At 49.3% G+C, this 23,672-nt stretch overlaps 1 protein-coding gene across 2 annotated transcripts; it reads right to left on the reverse strand.

The window, feature by feature from the left end:
• Positions 1-2,350: 2,350 nt before the first annotated feature.
• Positions 2,351-23,645, reverse strand: GGA3 (golgi associated, gamma adaptin ear containing, ARF binding protein 3). Of its 2 annotated transcripts, XM_054393711.1 has the most exons (17): positions 23,606-23,645; positions 18,158-18,242; positions 17,349-17,424; positions 16,160-16,258; positions 15,276-15,399; positions 13,638-13,741; positions 12,430-12,510; positions 10,916-11,053; positions 9,432-9,513; positions 8,819-8,935; positions 7,584-7,844; positions 6,582-6,649; positions 5,885-6,204; positions 5,128-5,393; positions 4,776-4,945; positions 3,654-3,764; positions 2,351-2,461 (listed from the first exon to the last, which is right to left on the reverse strand). In XM_054393711.1, exons 1-17 carry the CDS (start codon positions 23,643-23,645, stop codon positions 2,351-2,353), a joined length of 2,253 nt encoding a protein of 750 aa, XP_054249686.1. The 2 variants fall into 2 exon arrangements, with proteins under 2 accessions (XP_054249686.1, XP_054249687.1); XM_054393712.1 differs by lacking the exon at positions 16,160-16,258.
• Between the last annotated feature and the right edge of the window lie 27 nt (positions 23,646-23,672).

Here is a 23,672-nt window from a genome sequence, read left to right on the forward strand (position 1 = left end):
TCCTTGGCTTTTCCAGTTGCTTTACCTCTTAACATCCCGATCTGACATGAAGTCCACCTTTAAACCACTGGGCTTCTGCCAAACAGCAACTGCTCCATTTTTGCTTTAGTTTGGGTGGTCCCAAGATGCTGGGCTGAGAATTAGGAATCCCAGAGCAATGGTCAGTGAGGGCCTTGCACAGCACAGGGTAGGGAAAACCATTTATTGACCATGCAGCAGAGCAGACGCGTTGGAGCTGTATGTACAGGTGTGGCTGTTGGGATGAAGCAGGAACCTCACCCTGCAGACAAGGGACATTCATAGTTTCATTTCCAAAGCTTTGAGCACTGGAGTCTCACACAGCCAGACCACAGCACTGAGAACAAAAAAGCCATTCTACAGAGGGAACTCGAGCTCTGCTGACTCCCTCCAAGTCACAGTGAGATTCACCTGTAGGCATCTAAAGCAGTGAGACTTGCTCCCTCAGGACACACTACCCTCATGCCTACTGTGTCTAAAGTGCTGGCAAGAATGTGAGGCAGAAAGGATTCTCTCCTTGTCCCCTCTACCCTAGTCCACCAATTTAAGACCCCTTTCTCTAAGGATTCAGGCAACCTACTCATCCCTTTCACCTGCATTCTACATCTACAAGGCTGGAGCCTTCATGAGCTTCAGACCAAGAGATTACAGAAGTTCCTTGGCCGAGCTTTGATCCCATCTTCAGGGCTTCTGCAACTGCCTGGTGCTTTCAATGAGGACCTCAGGCCTTTGAACCTGTTAAGTTCACCTCTACTGATTTTTACGTTGCAACACAGTAAGGAAAATTCAACCACAAGTAACTCCAAGCTGTGTTTGCAGCAATGTCTTTATCAGCCAACGTTAATTCCAGCAGCAGGTTCTCCTCTGGAGCTCTCCTACAACATGCAGGGCTCTCCTGTACTGAGTCTCTCAGTGCTTGAGCTGACTGCTCCCACCCATAGCTTGGTGAGAGCTGCTGCTTGACAGCACTGCTAGAAACACTGAGCTCAGAGTCCAAGGGCCCACCCTGCCTTTGCTTCAGTCAATGGATGATAAACCCCCTGATAATTCAAACCACCTTGTCTCAAAGTCCATTTGAGGCACTGCTTCAGGTTGGAATTCAAGAGGGAGAAGGAAGAGGCTGCTGGAATCAAGCTCTGGTGATTTAAACCTCGTTTCTGTGAGACTGGAGCTGGAGGGGTCAGCTCTTCTGCCCCTGATTGTGCAGAACACTGATGTCCAGCCAAACTGCCTTCTCCTTTGTGGAGACAATTGCACTTAGCCACTTAATACAGGGAACAAATAAAAGAGGGCATTAAACCCAGCACATGCATTGTCACAGCCCAGCAGAGCCTTCTTTCCTTTCACTGTCTGCTTGTTCCTATTTAGGTATCCTATAGCTCTATTATTTACATCTTGTGTGTCATTGCACTCCTCTCAATAAAACACTGTATTCTACTACAATAATAACACTGCCTGCATAAGGGGATGTGAGAGACATCTCTCCCATCCCTGGATTCAGTCACTGCACCTCATTAGTGATTGTAAAGACATTTCTGCACTCCAGGTGCTGTCCTCCACCAACACTGACCACTCCTCTCCAGCCCTCTTTACCTCCTCACTACACATTTCCTCCTTCCCCCACACTATGGAATGCAACAAAGACAGAAAACTAACCAGTGGAACCCTGGTGCCCAAAACAGATAGGAGAGGGACAATGTAAAATAAAGAGAACTGCAGACAGAGCAGTGTGGCACAACAGGCAGCCAGGCTCTGCTGACACTGACCCTTGGGAAGGAGGCAGGGAGCTAAGTGCCGCTTCAGTGTGACAAAGCAGCATCCCCTCACAGAGCCAGCATTACTGCTCAACATGCTTAGTGGGTCCAGCTCTGAGGAGGTGAAGTCCAAGGGAGGGCACACGTAAGGGCTCTGCACTGAGGAAGCTCATGGTGGCATCATCACCCCACCAGCCTGTAGGTATCTCTGGACAGCAGCACAGGAACAAGCCAGCTAAATCCCCTTCTGCTGGCAGGTCTCCCCTCAAAACACAATAACTTCAAGTTTAAATAGAGTGGAAGATAGAACCAGATTCACCCAGAGGTCAAGATAAAAGCAGCCAGCACTGCCTGTTACTGGCTGCCGCTCAGTTCACGCTTACAGAAATGTTTCAGGACCCCTTCAACGTGGGGCAAAACATTCTGGACTAAAGCTACAAGCAGAGTGGTCAGGACATGTAAACAAAGCTGAACGTCACCAGTGGATAGCATGTGTGTCCCTCCCCACGGCACACTCCTTCCAGTCCTGTGGGATCCTCTCCTGGTCCTGTCCCAGAGTCTCTGGCAGTGTCCTAAGGTCATAGATTCCCCCACTGCTCTACCGGGGGAAACTGATCCACTTCTCCAACCTCTGTGCTGGGCTGGTCTCCCAGTGTGAAGGTCAGTCTGTATCTCAGCCTCACCTTCTCCTGCAGGAAAAACAAAACCCAAGAGCAAGATGAGAACAGCCCCAGTTGCTCCTGAAGGAAACACTTCACTGTTAGAGCTCTACAGAGAGCACAAGGCTCTGGTTGCACATAGCAGGGGGAGCAGGGCCAAGGTTAAAGGTCATGGAGCAGTTCAGCTATTCAGCAAACCTGAGTTATTTACCTGACAGGTTTTATACCACAAAAGCTTTACTGCTGAGCATGGAACAGCAGGAGAGGAGCAGGAATGACCTGAGATAACAGTTTGGACACACGTGGCCAGCACTCATTGCTCAGCTGCTCTCCAGTAAGCCTGAAGTATGCTGCTGGAAGAGGTCAACATTTTCAGAATTGAATTCCTCATCATGTGGAGGAAGATAAAACAACTCCTGCTCTGCAAAATTCCCACTAAAAAGGGAAGCAGGAGATGGAACCAGTCCTTTAGTGAGGGGAACTCCATGTGCCTCCTGTGCTTTCAGCAAACCCCTCTAAACAGTTCTCCTTTTGGACCTCAAAGCTTCCAGCTGATGCTTTCAGGACCTTTTTGCTGTAATTCTCAAGCAGCAACCTGTAGATTTGTCAATCTTTAGAAACTGCTTCAGCACACAGCCCTGAGCTTTATGGAACAGGCTACTGAAAGGAGTGACTACAGCAAGGAAAAAGAATTAATCAGCAAAGGAAGTGTGAACCATCTTGCTGGGCTGCTCACAGGCACTTCCTCAAACACTGGAGCTGATGTGCTCTGACATCTGCCTGCTGGCTCAGGTCTGTCAGGCTACAATCCCCTACACAGCAGAAGTTATTTCTGCAGCACCAGCTAATTTGACATCAGCCACATTATCACCACAGCCAGGCACTTGCAGTGCATCTGGGAGTCAGACCAGCTACTGACAGAGCTCTGACAGCTGCCCTTTAAAGCTGAGCTTTAGATGTCTGTTGCCCTTTTGCTGGGACAGAAGAAAAGGACCTCCCTGTACCTCTCCTTGCTGACAGAGTCTGTTGGAGAGGAGATTACACAGAGGCCTGAGCTGAAACACCAACGTTGTGCAGTGACCTCCTCGGGAGGGCAAGGTAGGAACAAACAGCTCTCTCTGCTCAAATGTTTGACTCATCCTCCCCACAGAATTCAGGTCACAGCAAATTTGTCCAAGGAGGACAGCAGAAATCCCACTCCATGATGATCTGCCCCTCTCACCTTCGCAGGGTTTGCCAGAAGCATGACTTGGGTGATGGCAGCAGGAGGCTGGATGGGATTGAATGGAGACAGCTCTGTGCCAGAGGGTGGTTGTAACTTCACTTTCATGGACTGCAAATGAAAAAGAACACAGAACCTCAGAGATCATCTCCTGCCTTGGGGACAATGAGAGATTCACACACAGGCTGGGGAGATAACCACACACATCCAGTCTGGAGAGCATCAACCCAGGTGTGAGGATGAGGAAGCAAGATCAGCCCAGCTTGCACAAGGTGACAGGCACAGGTAGGCTGACAAATCAGCATTGGTCAGGTGAACACCAACAGCACCTTCCTATCTGAGTTATCTGCTGTCAGAGAACACTTTCACAACAACAGGTAGAGCACAGCTGAGACATGCTGGCCACCCAGAATTACCTAGGTGCAGTAAGAATCACACAGAATGGTCTGGGTTGGAAGGGACCTCCAAAGGTCATCTAGTGCAACCCTCTGTGCAGTAAGCAGGGACATCCTCCACTAGATCAGGGTAGCCAGAGCCCTGACCACAGTGGAACTTACTGTCAGATTTAGAATGTCTTTAGGACAAGAGAAAATGGCTTCAGGTTTCACCACGGGAGGTTAGGTTAGACACTGGGAAAAACTTCTACACCAAAAAGGTTCTCAAAGACTGGAACAGGCTGTTCAGGGAAAGTGGCTGAATCATACCCCTGGTTGTATTTAAAAGCCATCTAGATGTGGTGCTCAAGGATATGCTATAGTAGTGGCCCTGGCAGAGCTAGGTAATGGTTGGACTTGATGATCTTAGAGGTCTTTTCCAACCATGGAGAGTCTGTGACTCTGTCTTTCAGAAATTCTGGTTCTAAAGACCTCAAAGGTGGCTCTGTCCAACAGTCCTTGCTATCTGAGCCACCTTCATCAACAGATACAGCTGGACTGATGTTACCAAGAAAAACAGAACTACCTGCAGTGCTTGACTCACCCTGTTCAGTGTCCTCTGCCCCTGACAACCACCTTTATCTTTTGGAAACATCACAGCTATAGGAAGGTAGAGCCAGACCATCCCCAGTCCCTGAGCTCATGCCCAGGCATTCCTGACCACAGAATCAGGGCCAGGCTTCCCTACCTTGGGCACAGCAGCCTGCAGCACGATGTTCTTCACAGGGAGGGGTGCTGTGTTCAGCATGGAGACCACCACCACCAGCACGTCCGACCTGCCCGGGGGGCACTCCCTGGCGAAGTGCAGCAGGATCCGGAAGCCGTTCTTGTCGTAGGCTGTCACCGGGAGGGCACTGCCTGCCACGGGGAGAAGGGCAGGGGGAGGCAGGTTTGTGCTGCAGAAATCACCTGCAGCAGCAGCAGGCAGTCTGACTGCCCAGCTGGGACACCTCATCCTTGCTTTCTGCTTCGTCAGCTTTGTCAAGCAGCTCTGCTTTTAGAAAGCGTTCGGAGAGAGGCGAAACACTTGGGATACTTACTGGGTTTAATGGATTCCAAGGGAACGTGGACACTGGCCAAGGAAATCTCAGCTGCTTTCATGGGACTGCCTTGCTGCTGGAATGATGCTGGCTGGAAGAGAGGACTTCCTGTGCCAGCAGTAGAGCTGCTTGGGAAAGGAACTGGAGGGGCTCCTGGGGCAGTGGCTGGCAGCCCTACAGGTGCTATCAACGGGGCGGAGGTGGCAGCAGTTGGCAAAGTAACCCCAGGGTACCCTGAGGGTGTGGCCATGCCCTGGGTGACAGTCCTGCAAGAGAGACAGAAACACATGGGAAACTGAGCTGAAAGGGAGCCCAGAGAGAACAGCAGATCATGAGGACAAAGCAATGGCCTGAAGGCAGGCTGGAGCCTGTGACTCAGGATGGCCTCATGTAAGAAGCAGAGCTACAAGGGAAGTAGTGGTGCTGGTAGGGTCAGGCCTCACCCCTCTAAGTCAAAAGGACAGCAGAATCCCACCTTGGCACATATGAGCAAGGCTCAGTGGGCAAAGGCCTCTCAACTTCACACCACACATCTGTATCAGGCAACAGCACAGCTGCTGTGCTCCACCAAGCGGCGCCTGCCTTGCCCTCCCGGAGGGGGGACCCTCGTGTTAGTTTGTAAACTGAAACCCTCTGAGAGCAAAAGTGCCCATCAGACATTTCTACCAAAGCAGAAAGTCTGCCTCTGAACCTGGTGCAGCAGCAAGCTGGACTTTGTAACTGCAGAGACAAAGCAAAGTCCAGGACTTTTAGTTACCCTTTGGCTTCTTCAAGGAGTTGTCCCAATGCATCCATCTTCTGTGATGTATTGCTCCCTACAGAGGAGCCGAAGTACCCAGGAGCAGCTGGAATAGTCTTAGGAGGTCCAGCAGGGGCAGCTGGTCCAGCAGAGAATACAAACGGTGCTGAGTTTGCTGCTGGGATGCTAGGAGCAGTCTGGGAGGCTGTGAAAGCTGAGGGCAGCGTCACTGATGCTCCACACGTGGTCTGTGGTGTGTGATGGAGAAGTGGGTTCCCTGCAGGGTTGCAAGCAGTCCCCATTTTTGGGTTAAAGAAGTCCAGGTCCAGCTGGTCATTCTGCAAGAGAGGACAGGCAGATGCCCTAAGTCACTGCTACCCCCTGTGGCAGGTGGCACTGTTACAGAGGGAGAGAGATTTACCGCAGAAACAGGTGCTGGGTGGCAAGCAGCAAAGCCTGAGGCCTATGTCAGGGCTACATCTGATCTGTAATTTAAGCAAAGGAAGTGCTAGCATCACAGGGGGCAGGATGGGAAGCTGAGAAAGCCACGTTCAGGGATACCTACTCGGTTCAGACACAGATTTCAGGGCTAAGCCAGACTTGCCCTCACTTGCCCCAACTATGTGTGTAGTTTCTCTGAGGTGACAGAGTGTGTCCTGAGACCTTCCATGATGGCAACCCCTCCCTCCCCTTCCCCTGAGTCTCTCCTTTGTACCTCAAACATGCTCCACTGATTGTTTTCTGATGTCTCCTTCACTGCTGCAGGGGCTGGGTCGTTCAGGCCTGAAAGGAACAACAAGAAGTAGGTGACTGGAGGAGAAAATGAGCGAGGTGCAATCCCTTGGCACTTGTTCCAGAACCATCAAAAGACTTCATTCAGCTCTGCCAGAGACCAAGAACCTGATGAAAGACTGAAACAGGCTGCAAGTCTCTGTTAAGGAAAAGAGACTGACAGCACCAGTAGCTGACAGTCACCCCCTGCACACAGCTCTTCCAACCCTTCCTCATCTGCAGGGCCTTCTGCTGCTCTATCTGGGCTCCACAGGCAGGCATTCTGCAGGCAGCCTCTCTAAGGCACCTTGATCTTTAGCACAGTCACAAAGTCAGGGGTGAAATCCATACCAAACTGCAGCCTGCATGTCCAAGCACCTACAGAGATCAGACTACAGCTGCACTCCACTCTTACTTGACTTGCAGCCTGCTCTGGGGTGATCAGAGTCCTGATGCTGGCTCACTGACCAGGGTCTTCCACTCTGGATGGTGCAAGGGAAGTGTCCTCTGGGCTTCTCTAGAAGCCAAAGGCACTTCATGCTCCTTTTAGACACAGCACACACAGCCAGCCCTCACACTCAGGCTGGAGGAAGAACACAGCCTTACTGTTAGGCATGGCTTGAGGAGCCCTTCACAGAATCACAGAATCAGCCTGGTCAGAGAAGACCTCCAAGATCATCAAGTCCAACTGATCACCCAACCCTATCTAATCAACCAGAATATGGCACTAAGTGCCTCATCCAGTCTCTTCTTGAACACCTCCAGGGACACAGACCCCACTACCTCCCTGGGCAGCCCATCCCAAGGCCAATCTCTCTGTCTGGGAAGAACTGCTTTCTAAGATCAAGCCTAAACTTCCCCCTGCACAGCTTGAGACTGTGTCCTCTTGTTCTGGTGCTGGTTGCCTGGGAGATGAGACCCTTGCCTGGGTCCTTCAGTGTCTCACCTAAGCAGAGAAGCTCCTCATCCAGCAGGGAGAGGGAGTTGGTCGTGCTACTGTGCGGAGCTGGGGTGGCTTCCACCTGGCTGGAGGAACTGCTCCGGAAGGCCTGGGGAGGAGGCGGGAGAATGGGGATCTCAGCTGGGGCTGGGGCTGCTGTGGGGGCTGGTGCCAGGGTGCTGGGTGGCATTGGAGGTGGCGGGGTGCTGGTGACGTCCAGTCCAGCAAGGTCAATGAGGGTGTTGAGGTTACTTGTGGAGTTACTCCCTGCAGCAGACAGGAGAAGAGCACTTCTAGGAAAGAAGGCAAAAGGCTCAGAGCAAACCCAATGCACAGAAGAAACCATGGGAGAAATGGTTTGGATAACTCAGAGCTCCTCCTCCCCTCCTGGCTTGTGGCTCTTTATAAGCCCACATGCTTCCCACCTAACCATTTGCTGGCCACAAGCTACTCCAAACAACTCAGACACTTAGGAGATGTCTCTGTGAAAAGCAACACCTGCTCCAACCACTGCTCCTCCCCAGGTACTTCTTGTAGCAGAATTCAAAATCTTCTCAGCTCAGCTAAGGCTCAGGGACAGCTCACAGAATTGCATTAAACAAAAGCTACCAGAGAGGAAAATTCAACCTGTCTGGATCTTGGTATTCAGGACAAGTATCTTGCCCAGTAAGGTGCTGCCAAGAGGCACTGTGCACTCCTCTGCTGCTCCCCATGGAGCAATGCTTAAGTGGCTTCCAAACAGTAATTCTGTCACACACATCTCCAGAGCTTTCAGTGGTGAGACTGCAGTACAGGGTGGGCAGCTGGCCTAAAGTCACAAATAGAATGGCTGGCAAAGTCAGGAACAGGACCCCTGGCCTGGCTCCCACTCCTCTGCTTTTGCTCTTGCCCTTTTGGGAAACTCCTCCTCTTACACATCACTAGTAAGAAACAGGACAAATGCTGAGAGGAAAATTTATGAGAACTTCCAGCCACACAAACTGTTCAGCTGCAGGCTGTCTACTGATGTTATCAGAGGGGGTTACAAGCAATGGAAACAGCAAAGCTGCAGCACTGCTGCTCACATCCAGAGCTGTTTATTCACCACTTAGGAGCTGCCCTGTCCCACTCTGATCCATACTTGGTTGGCCACAAGGACCATCCAAACCTTACTTTACCACAATTAATAGGAAATCCCTGGCCAAAAGGTTCAGAGTTGCAGAATTCCAAAATGAGAAACAGTTGGCTTCCCAGGAACTCACCTTCCCCTGCAGGCATCTCCGGGAGATCCACCTCACCATTGATCACCTGCCCTTCGATGATTTTCTTATAGGAATTGATCACACGGGATAAGTTGTCACTGGCCTGCAGAATATCCCCTGTGTGCAAGACAGACAAATATGACCTCCCAAGACTTCAGTCACTTTGCTCCCACTCATGATGAGAGCACTCAGTTATCAACTAAAGAATCAGCAAGGAGAAACAGAAATATTTAGCTATGAGCTCCACCGCTCCCTGTCTTTGCAACAGTTCTCTAAGCTATACCCTGACCTTCCTAGGTCCATCCACTTTACAATAACAATGAAAACCATGAGTCCAAGTCTTTGCTCCCCACAGCAACTCCCTTCCCCTCCCAAAGCAGCAGCTCTCCCCCATTATTGCTCCCAAGCTTCCCTAACCTCCTACTCTACTGCCAAATCCTTGCCTGAATTGAAATAAGCTTTAAGAGGCAAGGATGTTGCCTTTCATCTGCTTGCTCAAAGTAAAGTGCATCTACAGTGAAGAAGGGTCCTCACAGCAGCCATTCCCTCCCTCAGCCCTGGCACAGTCCCAGGTCACAGAAGTAATTCAAAGCAGAAGTGTGCCTCAGTTTACCCAGACTGCTGTCATTATCCTCAGTCTCACTGGCCAGCTTGAACAAGGTCCGTCTCTTGGTTTCACACCTTTCATACAGCTCCTAGGAAGACAAAGGCTTTCATCAGCAACAGCAGCCAGCACAGAATGACCCCTCAGACACACACTGGAAAGCCCAGAAGAGAGAAACCAGCCTCCTTGTGCTGACCACACCAGTGTGGCTGGACACCCAAGATCCCCTGTCCCTGCCCTGCTGAAGCATTCCATGAGCCTGGAAGTCTGAGCACAGCCTGCAGCACCAACACAACACCTCTCAGTCCTCCTGCACATCAGCACTTCTGGCCAGCTCTAGTCCAAAAGGGATGTTTGTTCCTTTTTCCCTAAAAGCCTGAGGAAGAGGAGAATTGTGCTTCAACTGTCATGCTTCAGTTATGCTGCAACCACGCAAGAAAGGTGGCAAGAAGGAAACGTTTCACAGACACAAACCAGTTCCTTTAGCTTCTTATCACCATTGCAGGAGCTTGTGGTTAAAAATGAGGAGTTTTAACTTTTTTAGTTAGGTGAGCAGCACCTCTTGAAGGTCCCGGGCCTACCCAGGCATCCCTGGTGGATGATTTTTACCTTTCTGATGTTCTCCCAACTTGCTAAAGGTCTTCCTCTGAAGGGAAAGACCTACTGGCCACTCCACCCTGCCTTTAGCTTTGTCATCCAGAGAGCTGTGCAGTGAATGATCTGCAATCACTCTGTCCTGACAGGAGCAAGAATTACAAACTGCAGCTTCCTGATTCAGCCACACTGCACCTTTGGAGAGCAGCTGTAGCTCACTTCAGGCAGAAGCAAAACTGAGTCCTTTGGTGAAAGAAAGGATTTCAAACCATGGTTATTTTCTTTCCTGCTATTTCTAACAACTACTTTTTTGTTTCTCCCTGGTGCTCTCCGTTTGACTGCACTCTTTGTAATTCTCTGCAAAACTCAAGTCTGTAAGGAGAATCATGGAATTGTTCTGGTTGGAAAAGACCTCCAAGATCATCAAGTCCAACCATAGACCTAACACCATGATGGCCATTAAACCATGTCCCTGAGTGCTATGTCCACACATTTCTTGAACACCTCCAGGGATGGTGACTCCACCACCTCCCTGGGCAGCCTGTGCCAATCCCTGACCACTCTTGCAGCAAAGAAATTTTTCCTAATATCAAACCTAACCCTCCCCTGGCACAATTTCAGGCCATTTCCTTTCATTCTATCACCTAATACTAGAGAGAGGAGACCAAGCCCCACCTCACTCCAACCTCCTTCCAGGAGTTGTAGAGATCAGTAAGGTCTCCCCTCAGCCTCCTCTTCTCCAGGCTAAACATCTGAAGCTCCCTCAGCTGCTCCTCCCCAGCCCTGTTCTCCAGACCCTTCAGCAGCTTTGTCGCCTTTCTCTGGACACACTCCAGCAACTCAATGTCCTTCTTAGAGTGAGGGGCCCAAAACTGAACCCAGAAGCAGCTCACACTCACCTTCATGAGCTCCCTATCAGCCTCTGATGAGTCCTCTTTGCTGTAATGAACCAACATCTCATTCAGCAGCTTGACATTGTTGTTCACCTCCTCCAGCGTGTGCATGCGTTTTGTCACCTTCTGAATCCGGGCCTCATCCTTCAGGGTGTAAAGCACAGACATAAAAAAGGGAGTTTCCCTCTCAAGGTCTTCACCATCACAACAGCAGGGATCAGCTGTAAATCCTGTCAGGTAATGTCTATTTAAAGTTAAGCTAGAAAAAGCCCACCAAAAGCCCTCCCCGTTCATGTGAAGCTTTGCTTGCTCTCTCTTCACCACCATTCAGGAGCAAGTTCTTGACTATGAGGGTGGTGAAACACTGGAACAGGTTGCCCAGGGAAGTGGTTGAGGCCCCATCCCTGGAAATATTCAAGGTGAGGCTTGAGGAGGCTCTGGGCAGCCTGATCTGGTTGGGAATGTCCCTGCTGACTGAGGGGAGGTTGGACTGGATGACCTCTGGAGGTCCCCTCCAGCCTGGACCATTCTATGATTCTATGGCAGACGACCTCTTATGTTTCCAAACAGTCTCATTAAATAGACTTGAAGGTATGATTACATCACTAAAAATGGAAAAGTTGCCCAAAGTTCCTTTCTGACAACTTCAGATTGGGTTGGGGTTTTTTTTTGGGGGGGGTCACTTGATGCCACTTTACAATAAAGATGTGTTTGAAGCAAAATATTTACTAGGAACAAGCAGCAGCACAGTCTGCTGGAACACATCCACCCATGTCTGATCTGAGATTCTAACTAAAGCTGTAGGAGGGTCCACCCTGGGGACAAGAGAATCTTGAATGGAAGGATTTCAGTAACCTATCCCTCCTCTTCAGTCTGGAAGCTATCTTTTTTTGGTGAGATTCACAGTGAGTCATCTCCTGGAACCCAGGGCTTCTAATGACAGCCACGGGTGGATGCATCACAGCTCTGCAAACAGGAAGGTGTTTCCATGAAGCCTGCCTGGGAGAAGAACCAGTCTAAAGACTCAGCTGTGATGCTCCCATCAAAACCTGACATGAAATGTCACCTTGAGTGATGAGAATGTAGTTAATTACAACAAGGAACATTCAATCTTTGCCCCTTCTGGCCCTGTCCTCCCCCAGAGATGCCAACTTTAGACATTTTTCTGACACAAACATCTCCCACTTGTAAGCCTGAGTCAAAGCTACAGCACACTCATGTCACACAGAGCCCTGCCAGGGCATCAGCTGCCATCCCCTCTATGCAGTAACCACAGGGACTAGATCCAACTTAGCACTCTTGGAGGATTTCAAAGACATCAGAAGGCTACACATTGCTGATGGGCAGTTTCATTTGGTCCCACAACTCCACTAAGGAATTCTGTGCTCATTCCCAGAGCCTGGAAAACCCAGGTTCTGCCATCCACACGATCCCAAAGCTACTCAGCATTTTGAAGTCCAGTTGCTTAAAGCCTGGAAAGCAGACTGTTGACTGGGACCAATCCCACAGGGATTTCTTACCTCTTTTACCATGGATTTTATAAGTTTGTTGGCCTCCTGTAAGTCATCTGGGTTTTTGCTTTTCAGCAGCTTGGCTAGGAGCTGTAAGACATTCAGCAAACAAATAAAGAGCCTTTGGGGCAAAGGGAGGCAGTGAAAGGAATCCAACTAAACAATTCCCCTTTACTCTGCTCTGCTGAGACCCCACCTCAAATACTGCCTCCAGTTCTAGGGTCCCCAGCATAAGAAGGATGCAGAGATGTCAGAATGAGTCCAGAGGAGGCCACAAAGGTGATCCAAGGGCTGGAGCACCTCTGCTGTGAGGACAGGCTGAGGGAGCTGGGGGTGTTCAGCCTGGAGAAGACTCTGGAGGGACCTCTGTGACCTGAGCTAGACTGTATGGTCCTGCTCTGCAGGGGGGTTGGACTTGGTGATCTCTTTGGGTCCCTTCCAACCCCTGGCATCCTGTGATCCTATGACCTTAGAGCTACCTTCCAGTACCTGAAAGGATCCTACAGGAAGGCTGCAGAGGGACTTTTCTTGAGGCTGTCTGGAGACAAAACAAGGGGGAATGGTTTGAAGCTGAGGGAGAGCAGGGTTAGACCGGAGCTTAGGAAGAAGTTCTTCATTATGAGGGTGGTGAGACTCTGGAATAGGCTGCCCAGGAAGGTTGTGGCTGCCTCAGCCCTTGAGCAGCTGAGTCTAGTTTAGAGGTGGTCCCTGCACACAGCAGGGGGTTGGAGTAGATGATCTGAGGTCACTTCCAACCTGAGCCTTTCTGTGATTCTGTGAATTCAGAGGCAAAGGGATGCAGCTCTACAAAGCTTGCACTGCTTTCATGGATTCAGTGACTTCAGAAGTCATTTATGGTTTATTATCTTATGTGAGTTGTTGCACTCTTGCTTCTACACAGGACACAGACTGTGAAATCTTAGAGACTTCTGCCACTGGGTTAATTATTCCTCCCACACAAGATTTCTGGTCCTGTGTGTGAAACGTTCTCTGCCTTCCAGTACTAGAGCAGGAAGGTTCTTTAACCAGGAACAACTTCACTATGGTTACACAGATAAAGCCTTAACTGGAACTTCAGGTTAGGTGGGTGGAGAAGGCAATGAGTTCTGTGAAAGTCCACACCAACCCCCCCCCAGAACACAAACCAAATCAGTGCTCTGACCATGCCCTCAGCAATCACTTTTCATTAGTGATTTCAACACAAGTCTTCACTGTACCTTGGATTTCTCCTCATCATCAAACACAGGGTTTTTGGGACGAGGTGGAGGAGAAGGAATCAGGGTTCTGTCTGCAGGAATCACAGGATCAAACATAACAATGCCTGAAAGCAGAAAGGGAGCCCAGGTGGGTTTGCAGCACGGGCAGCCACAGCAGGCAGTGCACCTCATCACTGACAGGCTGCTGCCAGCAAAAGCAGGCAGGCAGTCTGCCCCTGGGTACCAGCACACTGCCCTAATGAGCACTACAGGAGCAGCTCACTGAGTGGTGCCAGCTGCAAAAACAGTTTTCTTTGATAAAAGCCAGAACCCCAGCAAATAAATGTGTTGCCATGTCCAGATTGCTCCTCTCATAGCTCAGGACAATCAATAGCTCTCCACTATTTGTCTTTCCCCCTTTCACTTTAGCTGTTGAACCACTAAGTGAAGCCCCAGACAACCCAGCTTTGTGCAAGCTCAAGGGCATGACACTTGTTAGGATAAATGAGCTGAGCAGGAAAGCAGGCAGCACTGCAAAATGGGGTGAGGAGTGGCCCCCCAACCACGGGTGGGGAAAGAGCTAAGCTCCCTGTGGTTCTTCCATTGGCTAAGCCTTACATCTGTGCTCCACCTCAAGGGCTTTCCTGGAACCAATTTTTCTTGTGCTGCAGCCACATGGCTTCTCAGCTGGGCTTTTTGCACTGTGCCTACACAAGGAATTTGTACCAGTTGAACCAGAAGTACATTGTAAAGCAACCTAGTGCAGAACACAAAAGGCTACAAGGAGGCTCTTCTTTCATTTTAAATTAGCCTCCTTCAAATCATTTAATAACCAGCTCCAGAAACACTAAAAAAAAAAAAAAAAAAAAGGCCTTGCAAACCAAACCAGAAGTGTTTGCAGGGTAGTTAACTAATCTGGTTAAAGAAAGCCAACTCAACCCAGCCCACAGCATTAAAACATAATGAGAAGCTTTGCAGGGGATTTCTCCCTTGTTTTGCCTCCCCTCAGAGCTTGTCTTGCTCCACATAATTGGAGGCTGTGTACTAGAAGCTGGTTCAGATCTAGGGAGGTTCTCCTCTCCCTCTACTCTGCCCTGGTGAGACCACACCTGCAATACTGTGTCCAGTTTTGAGCTCCCCAATTCAAGAGAGACAGGGACCTGCTGGAGAGAGTCCAACAGAGGCTTCAAGGATGGTAGGGGGACTTGAACATCCCTCCTGTGAAGAAAGCCTAGGAGACCTGGGGCTGTTTAGTCTGGAGAAGGCAGAGGTCATCTTATCAGCATCTACAAACATCTGAGGGGTGGGTGTCCAGGTGAACCTGCCAGGCTCTTTTTAGTGGTGCCCAGTGATAGGAGAAGGAATAATGAGTACAAGCTGGAACACAGGAGGTCCCACCTCAACAGGAGGAGAAACTTCTTTACTGTGATGGTGACAGAGCCCTGGAACAGGCTGCCCAGAGAGGTTGTGGAGTCTCCTTCTCTGGAGACTTTCAAAACCCACCTGGATGCATTCCTGTGTGACCTGCCCTGGCAGGGGTGTTGGACTCAATGATCTCCAGAGGTCCCTTTCCAACCCCTAACAATCTGTGCTTCTGTGACTCTCCTGCCTAAAGCACAGGCTGGAGAGAATGGCATCAATGAGCAGCTGGCTTCCCACCTTGTCGTTTCAGCATGTAGTAAGCATCCTTGATTTTGGATTCCTCTGGCAGTGCCACTGTCCAGCTGTACAGCAACTCAATGACTTTGGACTTCACCTTCTCTGAGACTCGGTCTCCCAGGTACTAACAATGGGGAAAAATAGGTCAATTCTCCACAGCCTTTTGGAAAAGAAAGCCTACAGCCAGTGCTATACATTGAAAGGTGATAATCCAAGTTCCAAGATGATCTAAGATACATCATCTTAAGAGTCAAAAAAATGCTCCTCTAATATATTTGAAAGAAGAGTGAAGAGGAGCTTTGTGATTACCTTCAGCAAAAGCAGCAGCAGCTGTTCTGCTGGCTTCAGGATTTGGCTACTTAAAAATTACAGAGTACAGATAACCACTCCCTCCCCTGTCTTAGGGGAGAGAATCTGGGAATACTTTGCTGCATCAATCATGCCATGGGGTGCTTCTGTCTGGGTTTGGCTAAATGAAGCTGATCATGAGTGCTGAGGGACTTAGCCAGGCACTCTTCACACAGCAAGTCAGCAGCAAGTTGAGGACTAGAACCCTACAGCACCCTAACCTCTGCATCACACCTCCCTTGCACTGATGCTGGCGTTTTGTTTGGGTTTTTAAGGTATGCAGCCAAGCTTCAGAAGCTCTTGAGTCACAGGAAGGTTTAGAACAATGCAGGGATGGCAAATGAGTACAACTTACTAAGAAAAACAGTAAGCAAAGCATTAAACCCCCCCCAAAACTTGGCTCTAGAATCAACACAATCAGCCAGCCAGAGCAGTGCAAACATTCTGTATGTTGCCTGTAGCTTACTGAGACCACACACACACACACAAAAAAAAAAAAAAAAAGGTAAACACAGCCATAAAGCTCAGGGACTAACCTTTGGAGACACAACTTTGATTAACTCGTTTAAAAAGCGAAACTTCCCTACTTCATTATGAAATCTTCTTCCACAATTCTTCATGCAAGCTTCCAGCACCTGCATTCAAGGAACAAAAGCAAGGGGCTGAAATGAACACCAAAAACTCTGCAGTACCAGTGTAGCTCAGAGGGCAACTGAACGACCCATAGCCAGCAGGTCGAGGGAGGTGATTCTCTCCCTCTACTCCGATCTGGTGAGACCACACCTGGAGTACTGTGTCCAGTTCTGGAGCCTCTATTACAAGAAGGATCTGGACAAGCTGGAATGTGCCCAGAGAAGGGCCAAGAGGATAATCAGAGGGCTGGAGCACCTCTCCTATGGAGACAGACTGAGAGAGTTGGGGTTGTTCAGTCTGGGGACCTTCTTGTGGCCTTCCAGGATCTGAAGGGGGCTACAAGAAAGCTGGGGAGGGACTTCTTAGGGTGTCAGGGAGTGATAGGACTGGGGGGAATGGAGCAAAACTAGAAATGAGTAGATTCAGATTGGATGTTAGGAAGAAATTCTTCCCCATGAGGATGGTGAGACACTGGAACAGGTTGCCCAGGGAGGTGGTGGAAGCCTCATCTCTGCAGGTGTTCAAGGCCAGGCTGGATGTGGCTGTGAGCAACCTGCTCTAGTGTGAGGTGTCCCTGTCCATGGCAGGGGGGTTGGAGCTGAATGATCCTTGAGGTCCCTTCCAACCCTAACAATTCTATGATTCCATGTCAGTGAGACCCATACTCCAGCTCTGCCATGCAGGCATGAACCTCCTGTCTCCAGGGGTGACACACCAAGACAAGTTGCTCTCCCATCCTCAGCCATGAGCACCTGGGTCAGTGACATCACCATTAGGTCTCATAACAATGAACACAAACCTTGCCTGAAGATAGCAACCAAAAGTAGCTGACACTAAACCAAACCAGAGTTATTTCTGACTACTTCTACTACAGAGTTATTTCTCTACCGCTACTGAGCAAGTCTGGAGTCTTCAGTTAGTAACTCAGCTCTCTCTCACTGCACACTCCCCCAAGCAGAGGGGAATCAGGGCATTCAGCCCCAAAACAGCCCCAGTGAACCCCACTGATACACGCTGGACCCCTCACACTCCACACAGATGACACAAAATGATATAGAGCTAGATTTAAGATGAGGGGTAAGGACTACCTACTGTCAAGGCTTGGACTGCCTCCCATTCCTGTGGTGACTGGATTTTATGAGCCAGGAGTCTCACAGCTATCTGTGGCCTGAAACAAAGCAGATCCCCGTTACAAACAAAGCAGGTGAACACTCTGAAGGCTTTTCAGACTTGCACAGGTTCTGCTGTGCTTAAATGAGACACTTCTCACACAATCAAAAGGAAATGCCTTTCAGTACTTTTCATCTTTCCATCGGTGCACAAAGCCTAACAAGAAACGTTCTGGGGATTTTCACCAGCCTTTGTGTCTGTACACAGGATGGGAAGTGAGGGCTGGTAGTCCAAGCCAGCAATTCCAGATTCCTGCTTGGGAGGGGCCAAACAGTACAGTTCCCAGCCCAGGAAATCACTTCATTTCTCCTGCATGAGTTTCCTTTTTCCAGAAGAAAACACTTCTTCCTTAGCTCACAGGAATGTTGTGACCCAGGAGGTTTCTTCAGCTAAGCCTTGTGAAGATTTTCAAGGCAGGAAGCCCTTCCAGGCACTCAGAGTTATAACCCCATTTTCCAGCCTGGCAAACAGACCCAGCCTGGCTGGGTGAGAGCCCTGCAGCTGCAGGAGCTGACAGCAGAGGCAGGTTCAGAATTCCCTTTTCCCAGTGCTCAGCTGTGTCTAAGCCATGCTGCCTTCCATGAAGGAGAACCCACATTTTGCAGCATCTTGTTTCTTATGCAGCCAGATCTTCCTTGTGGGATCAGCATATATGAAAGGAAACATGAAAAGTCCGATGAACAAATGATGTATTTTAAACTGTGAGTGCTGATTTAGCAAGTTCTACCCACCCTTCAAGTTCCTTGTTGATCTGGTCACAGAATCCAATGATGTATTCCCAGTCTTCCTGCCTGTTAGATGGGTTAGTGGCTTTATCTTTGGCAAGGGAAAAAGAACACATTACCAGTCAGGCACATGAAACAGGATAAAAGGTCATGCATTTCCTAGACAAAAGCATTTGATATCCATTGCCAACTACAACAAAAAAAAAAAAGGGAGAAAGACCAGACAGGGTATGTCTGGTCAGGGTCCAGCTGAGACATCCCAACCTCCTGCAAGAAGCCCCAAGTACTTCGAAATGTGCAATTTCCATACTGTGACTGAGAGCACAGAAGAAAACATCTGAGCTCTCTCAGCTTCCCTCTGCCTGAAATGCTTCTCTCTTTCTATTTGGCTAGAACTTGAAATTCCTTAAAGGCCAAAGCCTCACAATTTTCTACATAGGAAATTATTTTTGTATTCCCTGGGAGTTTCGGAGAGGAGCTGGAACATCAGATGTTTTATCTAAGCCATTTAGCACTGACACTTGCTTTTAGAGTGCCAGCTGATTTGTTAGATGTCTTTAGCATCCCCCCTGGGAATTATGAACTGAAATTTATTATTAGACATTGAGTTGTTCTTGCAAATAATAAACACCACAGCCTGTACCTGATCAGGAATTCCAGCCCTACACGCTCTGCTGGCTGGGCTATTTCAGGCTCCTGAAGGATCCTCCCTTGGGTACCAGGCCTTGCTCATTGTACTGATTGCAGAACAGTGAGGCTATCAGCATCTCTTTTTTTTTTTTTTTTTTCCTGTTGTGAATGCATCTTCTGCATGTGTTCTACTTAGCTCTGATGGAGCACTACACTTACAGCAGACAAGATGCCTGCTTTAACCCCATTTCCCAGCCAAGATGTCTGGATGTGATGGTTTTTCTTTCTTGTGAGGGAAGAAACACCACACTGTAGCTATGTATCTAAGGGTTGGCATTTAAGAAGCCTTCCTCCAAATTTTAATGCAAGGGAAAGAGCTAGAGAGAAGGAAATACTGCTGAGCCAGGTAGTATAGAGCAGAGGATGATGGACAGGAAAAACCAGCACACATCCCTGCACTTTCATCACAGAGAAATAAACACTAGGTTACAAAGTGTCATCCCCCCCATCATTAAAACATTTCTTTTTACCTTTCCACAGGCAGATGAAACAGCTGCCAAACATCTACTCCAACACCTCACTTTCACAGTGCACCTTAGTCCTCCTACTGTGGCAACCCCACAAGGCTTGCTGATGTTTTCCTCCTCAGGAAGGACAGCTGGAAAGCCATTCTGTAAACTGTGCCATGGACTCCATCTGCAGAGGTGAATCTGTGCCTGCTGCTGACTTTCATGGGACCCTGGGTAAGCAAAAGGCAGCAGCCAGGGAGCACTAACTGCAGGATCACATCTCGTTGTACAAGCTGAGCTGCCAAGATACTTCTTGAACCCAAGAGATTCAAAGGAAGCTTAGTTTAAATTGCAGCCTCTGCAGAGTCAAGCATGTGGCACTTAAACCTTATTACCACACTCACAACTGCTGAGCACACTGGAAGCATCATGAAAACAGGGACTTAAAACAATCTAAAGTCTTTTCCTGCAAGTCAAATGGCATCGAGCATGGCTCAGTGCTTCAAAGCACCTCTGCTGCTCTGCAGGCCTAGATGAGACAGACAGTTCTTGGCTGGAGCTGATGGAATTTATTTACTAAATGCAGGAAGAGCACAAAGAAGTAAAGACACTCAGCTGAATGACCTCCTTGTTGGTTGCACATCCTGAAATTAGCAAGAAGATCCAGTGCAAACAGGAAAAGGTAACCAACATCCCAAGCATTAATTTTAAAACTGCTCTGAATATCTCAATGACTTCTTGGAACGACCCTGGGTTGGTTGTTTCACACTCTCAGACTGGGTTCAGACTCATTTAAGCTTCTGCACCAAAGGCTCTCACACAGCAGAGTCTCAGAAGGAGAGATTACTGAAGGGAAGTTACATTCCACGTGAAGAAACTCCCTGTTCCCAACATTCATACAATCTCCACATGAAACCCTTGTTCATAAAAGTTAAGAAGCTTGATCAGAAGTCCTGCCCTGGCTCTGGAGCCACTCAGTTACAGCCACCTGAGCACAGCATCCCCAGTGAGCTAAATCACTTCGCTTAACCTTTTCAGGACATCCCTACCTGAAGGTGCATCATGTCTACCAAGGCATAACTTAAACCCCTCTATGTGTATACAGAAGGCTTAAAATGTGGGTAGGGAGCTCCTCTGCACTGCCTTATAAATATGCTTCAATCCTTATCTGTAAGGATTCATTCCAGGAAGGAGAGTTTGGTGCTGTGGAGTATCAAATCCTTGGCTTCTCTGCTGAAACCTTGTCAATGGCCCATTTGGCACTGGTCACAAAGCTTGCTTTCAGAGACACTTATCCACCAGGTCCCATCCTGAAAATCTCATTTCACATTGGCAACCAAGTGAATCTGAATTGTCAACCTGGGAGCAAAAGGCTCAGGACTACTCCAGTCCTGCCACCATCTCTGATTTGGCTTTCAGACAACTACACTGAGGACTGGAAAAGCTGCTTCATACCTGACCTAAGTGTCAGAGTCATCCAGCCCCAGTTGCTCTGTCAGACCCTGAAACACTAATGAGTCAACATTCAGATGCATCATTAGATATGGAACAAAGGTGCTTATTTTCTCTGTAGAGAAAAGATGCTGGAATGCAGAGAACCACAGACCACTGACTGGTAATGAATGCTTTCTTTTCCTGGGTTTACTTCTCTACTGAAATGAGCCAAAAGCTATCCCAACAGAGTTTCCCCAGGACAGACTTAGAATATGAACTGGGAATCCCCAGCCCAGGCACACTGAGTCTACCCTCCTCCTGGGGGTAGTTTGTATCACCAGGAGGAGGAGAATGTTGACTTGCAACAATAAAAGAGAAAAAAGAAATTAACACAATCTAACCTTTTATCCATCTGCATCTATTGCACACATGGACATTGCCTGGGCCTGACATGAGCATAACACAAGCCTCCCTGTGGATGCAGTAGGAAAGGCAGCACTGAAGTCAAAGGATCCAGCTGTTTTTGTACAACTGACATTATTTTCTAATCTCCTGTTTCAGCTAAGAGCAGAAAAGGATCCTGCCCACATGGAAAGCACAGGAAGGATCACCTGCTCTCATGGCAGCTGCCTGAAATGAGTCAAGGAGACATGAAGATGCCAGAGCATCCCTGGCTTAAGAGCAGATCTTGCTGCAGTATCAGGACACGAGGATGCTGTTGCTTCATGGGTCTGTGACTCTCCCTGATGACAGAGACAGGGCAGCGTGGCAGGCTGCACGCCGCCGGTACGGGAGAAAATCATTGGCAGTAAGACATTTTCCACCCCCCTGTGCCTGGGAAGTTGGCTGTGCTGCTGGGCAGGGCTGGCCCTTCCCTTTCAAGCACACCCTCAAGGTTAGCATTAGACACAGCTCTGTGATGCTTACAAGACCAAAGCCCTCAGGAGGCTTGGTGAAAGCTCACAGACGCAGGAGCTTTGCACTCTGCTTTCCTGGCCTGCAGGACTCCTCCGGTAATTCACCTACAGCAAAGGCTGCCCTGCCATGGGAGGAGCGATGCAATCACACCAGCACAAATCACTGTGGCAGTGACCTGGCATAAATGCATCCTCTGCCATGAGAGAGCAACACTCAAGCCCTGAAAAACGTGTACACCTCTGCAATCAGCTCACTGCAATACTTCCTACAGTGAGTAAGGCCTTTGCTACACCAGCACCACCCTTCAGCATACATCCTCTGGTGGAGAAGACCCTACTGCTTTGGCCAAGCAGAGAGAACTTCTCTCTTAACTTCCACCATTAAAAAGATAACCCCCACCAAACAACCAGCCAGGAAGCTTTCCAGGCTATACACCCCGAAATATCCTTCCTACTAGAGATATTTTCACACACAAACTGAACTTGGTGAGTCAGTTCTCCTTGGAGAAAGATTAAAAGGAAGGGATGTGGGCGTTGCTTCATGTGTCTCACTGGCTACAATAAAAGATACTGGCAAACTGTGGGAGTTCAGAGGAGGAGCAAAAATGCTAAAGGGACAGAAAGGATTGATCCATAATGAGAAAGAAGAGCTGAAAACGTCGTTTAGCCATTAAGTCCTATAACAGATGCTGCTGCTGTGTATGCATTTAAATTCTATATATGAAAATAACAAGAAAGAATAAGAATTATTCCATCTTGTTAGAGAAGAATAACTCCAAAAAGATAGCTGGGTTTATCCTTTAACATATTCTGGTTAATGCTCACCTTCTGCTGTTTGCCTGGTGCCTGACTACTTGGGAACCTCACACACTGCTGTAATTAAATAGCTATTAAAAAAAAAAAGAAGAAAACCTAGGCAAGAAGCCGGTGACGTGCAGGACAGGCTGCTGAGCACAGCAGCAGGAGCCCCTGTACATGGAAGATATGGAAAACAATTCCTGTTCTGACTGATTCATTCAAGAATCACATCCCAAGCTGCCAGCACCAAATCAGGATCGCACAGCACCAGGTTCTGTGCAGCCAGCAGCTCCAAAGCTCACAGGCAGTATGGACAGACACCCAGCAGAGGAGATACTCAGCAAGGACTGAGGATCAGCAAGCCATGGATGGGGCTTTCTCCCCGACACACTGTCTTCAACGTTTAAGGTTCTGTGTCAGAAATACCTTATCCTGACAAAGGATTTCTAAATATTCAGTCAGTGTGGAATGGACGCTGATAACTCCTGCCCTGAAACTGCAGCCAGGCATAAAGCAGAATGTATCTGCTTGAGAATCAGGGTTGTGTAACACACGGATACAATTTATTTGGGAAAACCCTACAGTTCTCAACCTCACCAACAGCACCGAGGCTGTGCACTTGGCCAACCAAACCCAGGCGAGGGAAGAAGAGGCAGCAGGGACAGGCACGGGCCATGAGCCTTTATCGCCAAATAAACTCAACAGCCTTGCAGGTGCTGAGAAAGATGAGCTACGAACCCGCCGGCTCCTCACATTTCCCGACAAGGAAACTGACTAACGGCCCCGACCCGCTGCCGTGCCCTTGCAACCACGGCTCTGCACCTCCCCTGCTGCTGTCGCGCCGAGGGCGCTGGCAGCGGAGCGGGCGAGTGAGCACCGGGAAGGGGAGGCCTCAGCCCCCTGCCCTCAGAAGGGCGCGTCCCCCCGCAGACAGAGATGTGTGCTCCGGGAAACCATCCTCAGGGTGCCCACATCCCCCCTGCCAGCCTCCCCTGGGCAGCACCGACCCCCAAGCAGCTGCGAAGCTCCCACCTCGCTAAAGCGGGGAGTGGAGAACGGGAGGAGGAGGGCGGCGGTGAGGCGACGGCAAGGGCATGGGAAGCCTAGGTGGGAGGGAGCGGGGCTGGGAGCCCCAGGCAGGGAGGCTGGGGGCAAGGAGTACTCACTCAGCCACGACTCCAGGCTCTCACCCTCTGCCTCCGCCATGTTGCCGCCCCGGCCGCGGGCCCCGCC

The sequence above is a fragment of the Indicator indicator genome, chromosome 29, assembly GCF_027791375.1.
Source record: "Indicator indicator isolate 239-I01 chromosome 29, UM_Iind_1.1, whole genome shotgun sequence".
NCBI classification, from domain to species: Eukaryota; Metazoa; Chordata; class Aves; order Piciformes; family Indicatoridae; genus Indicator; species Indicator indicator.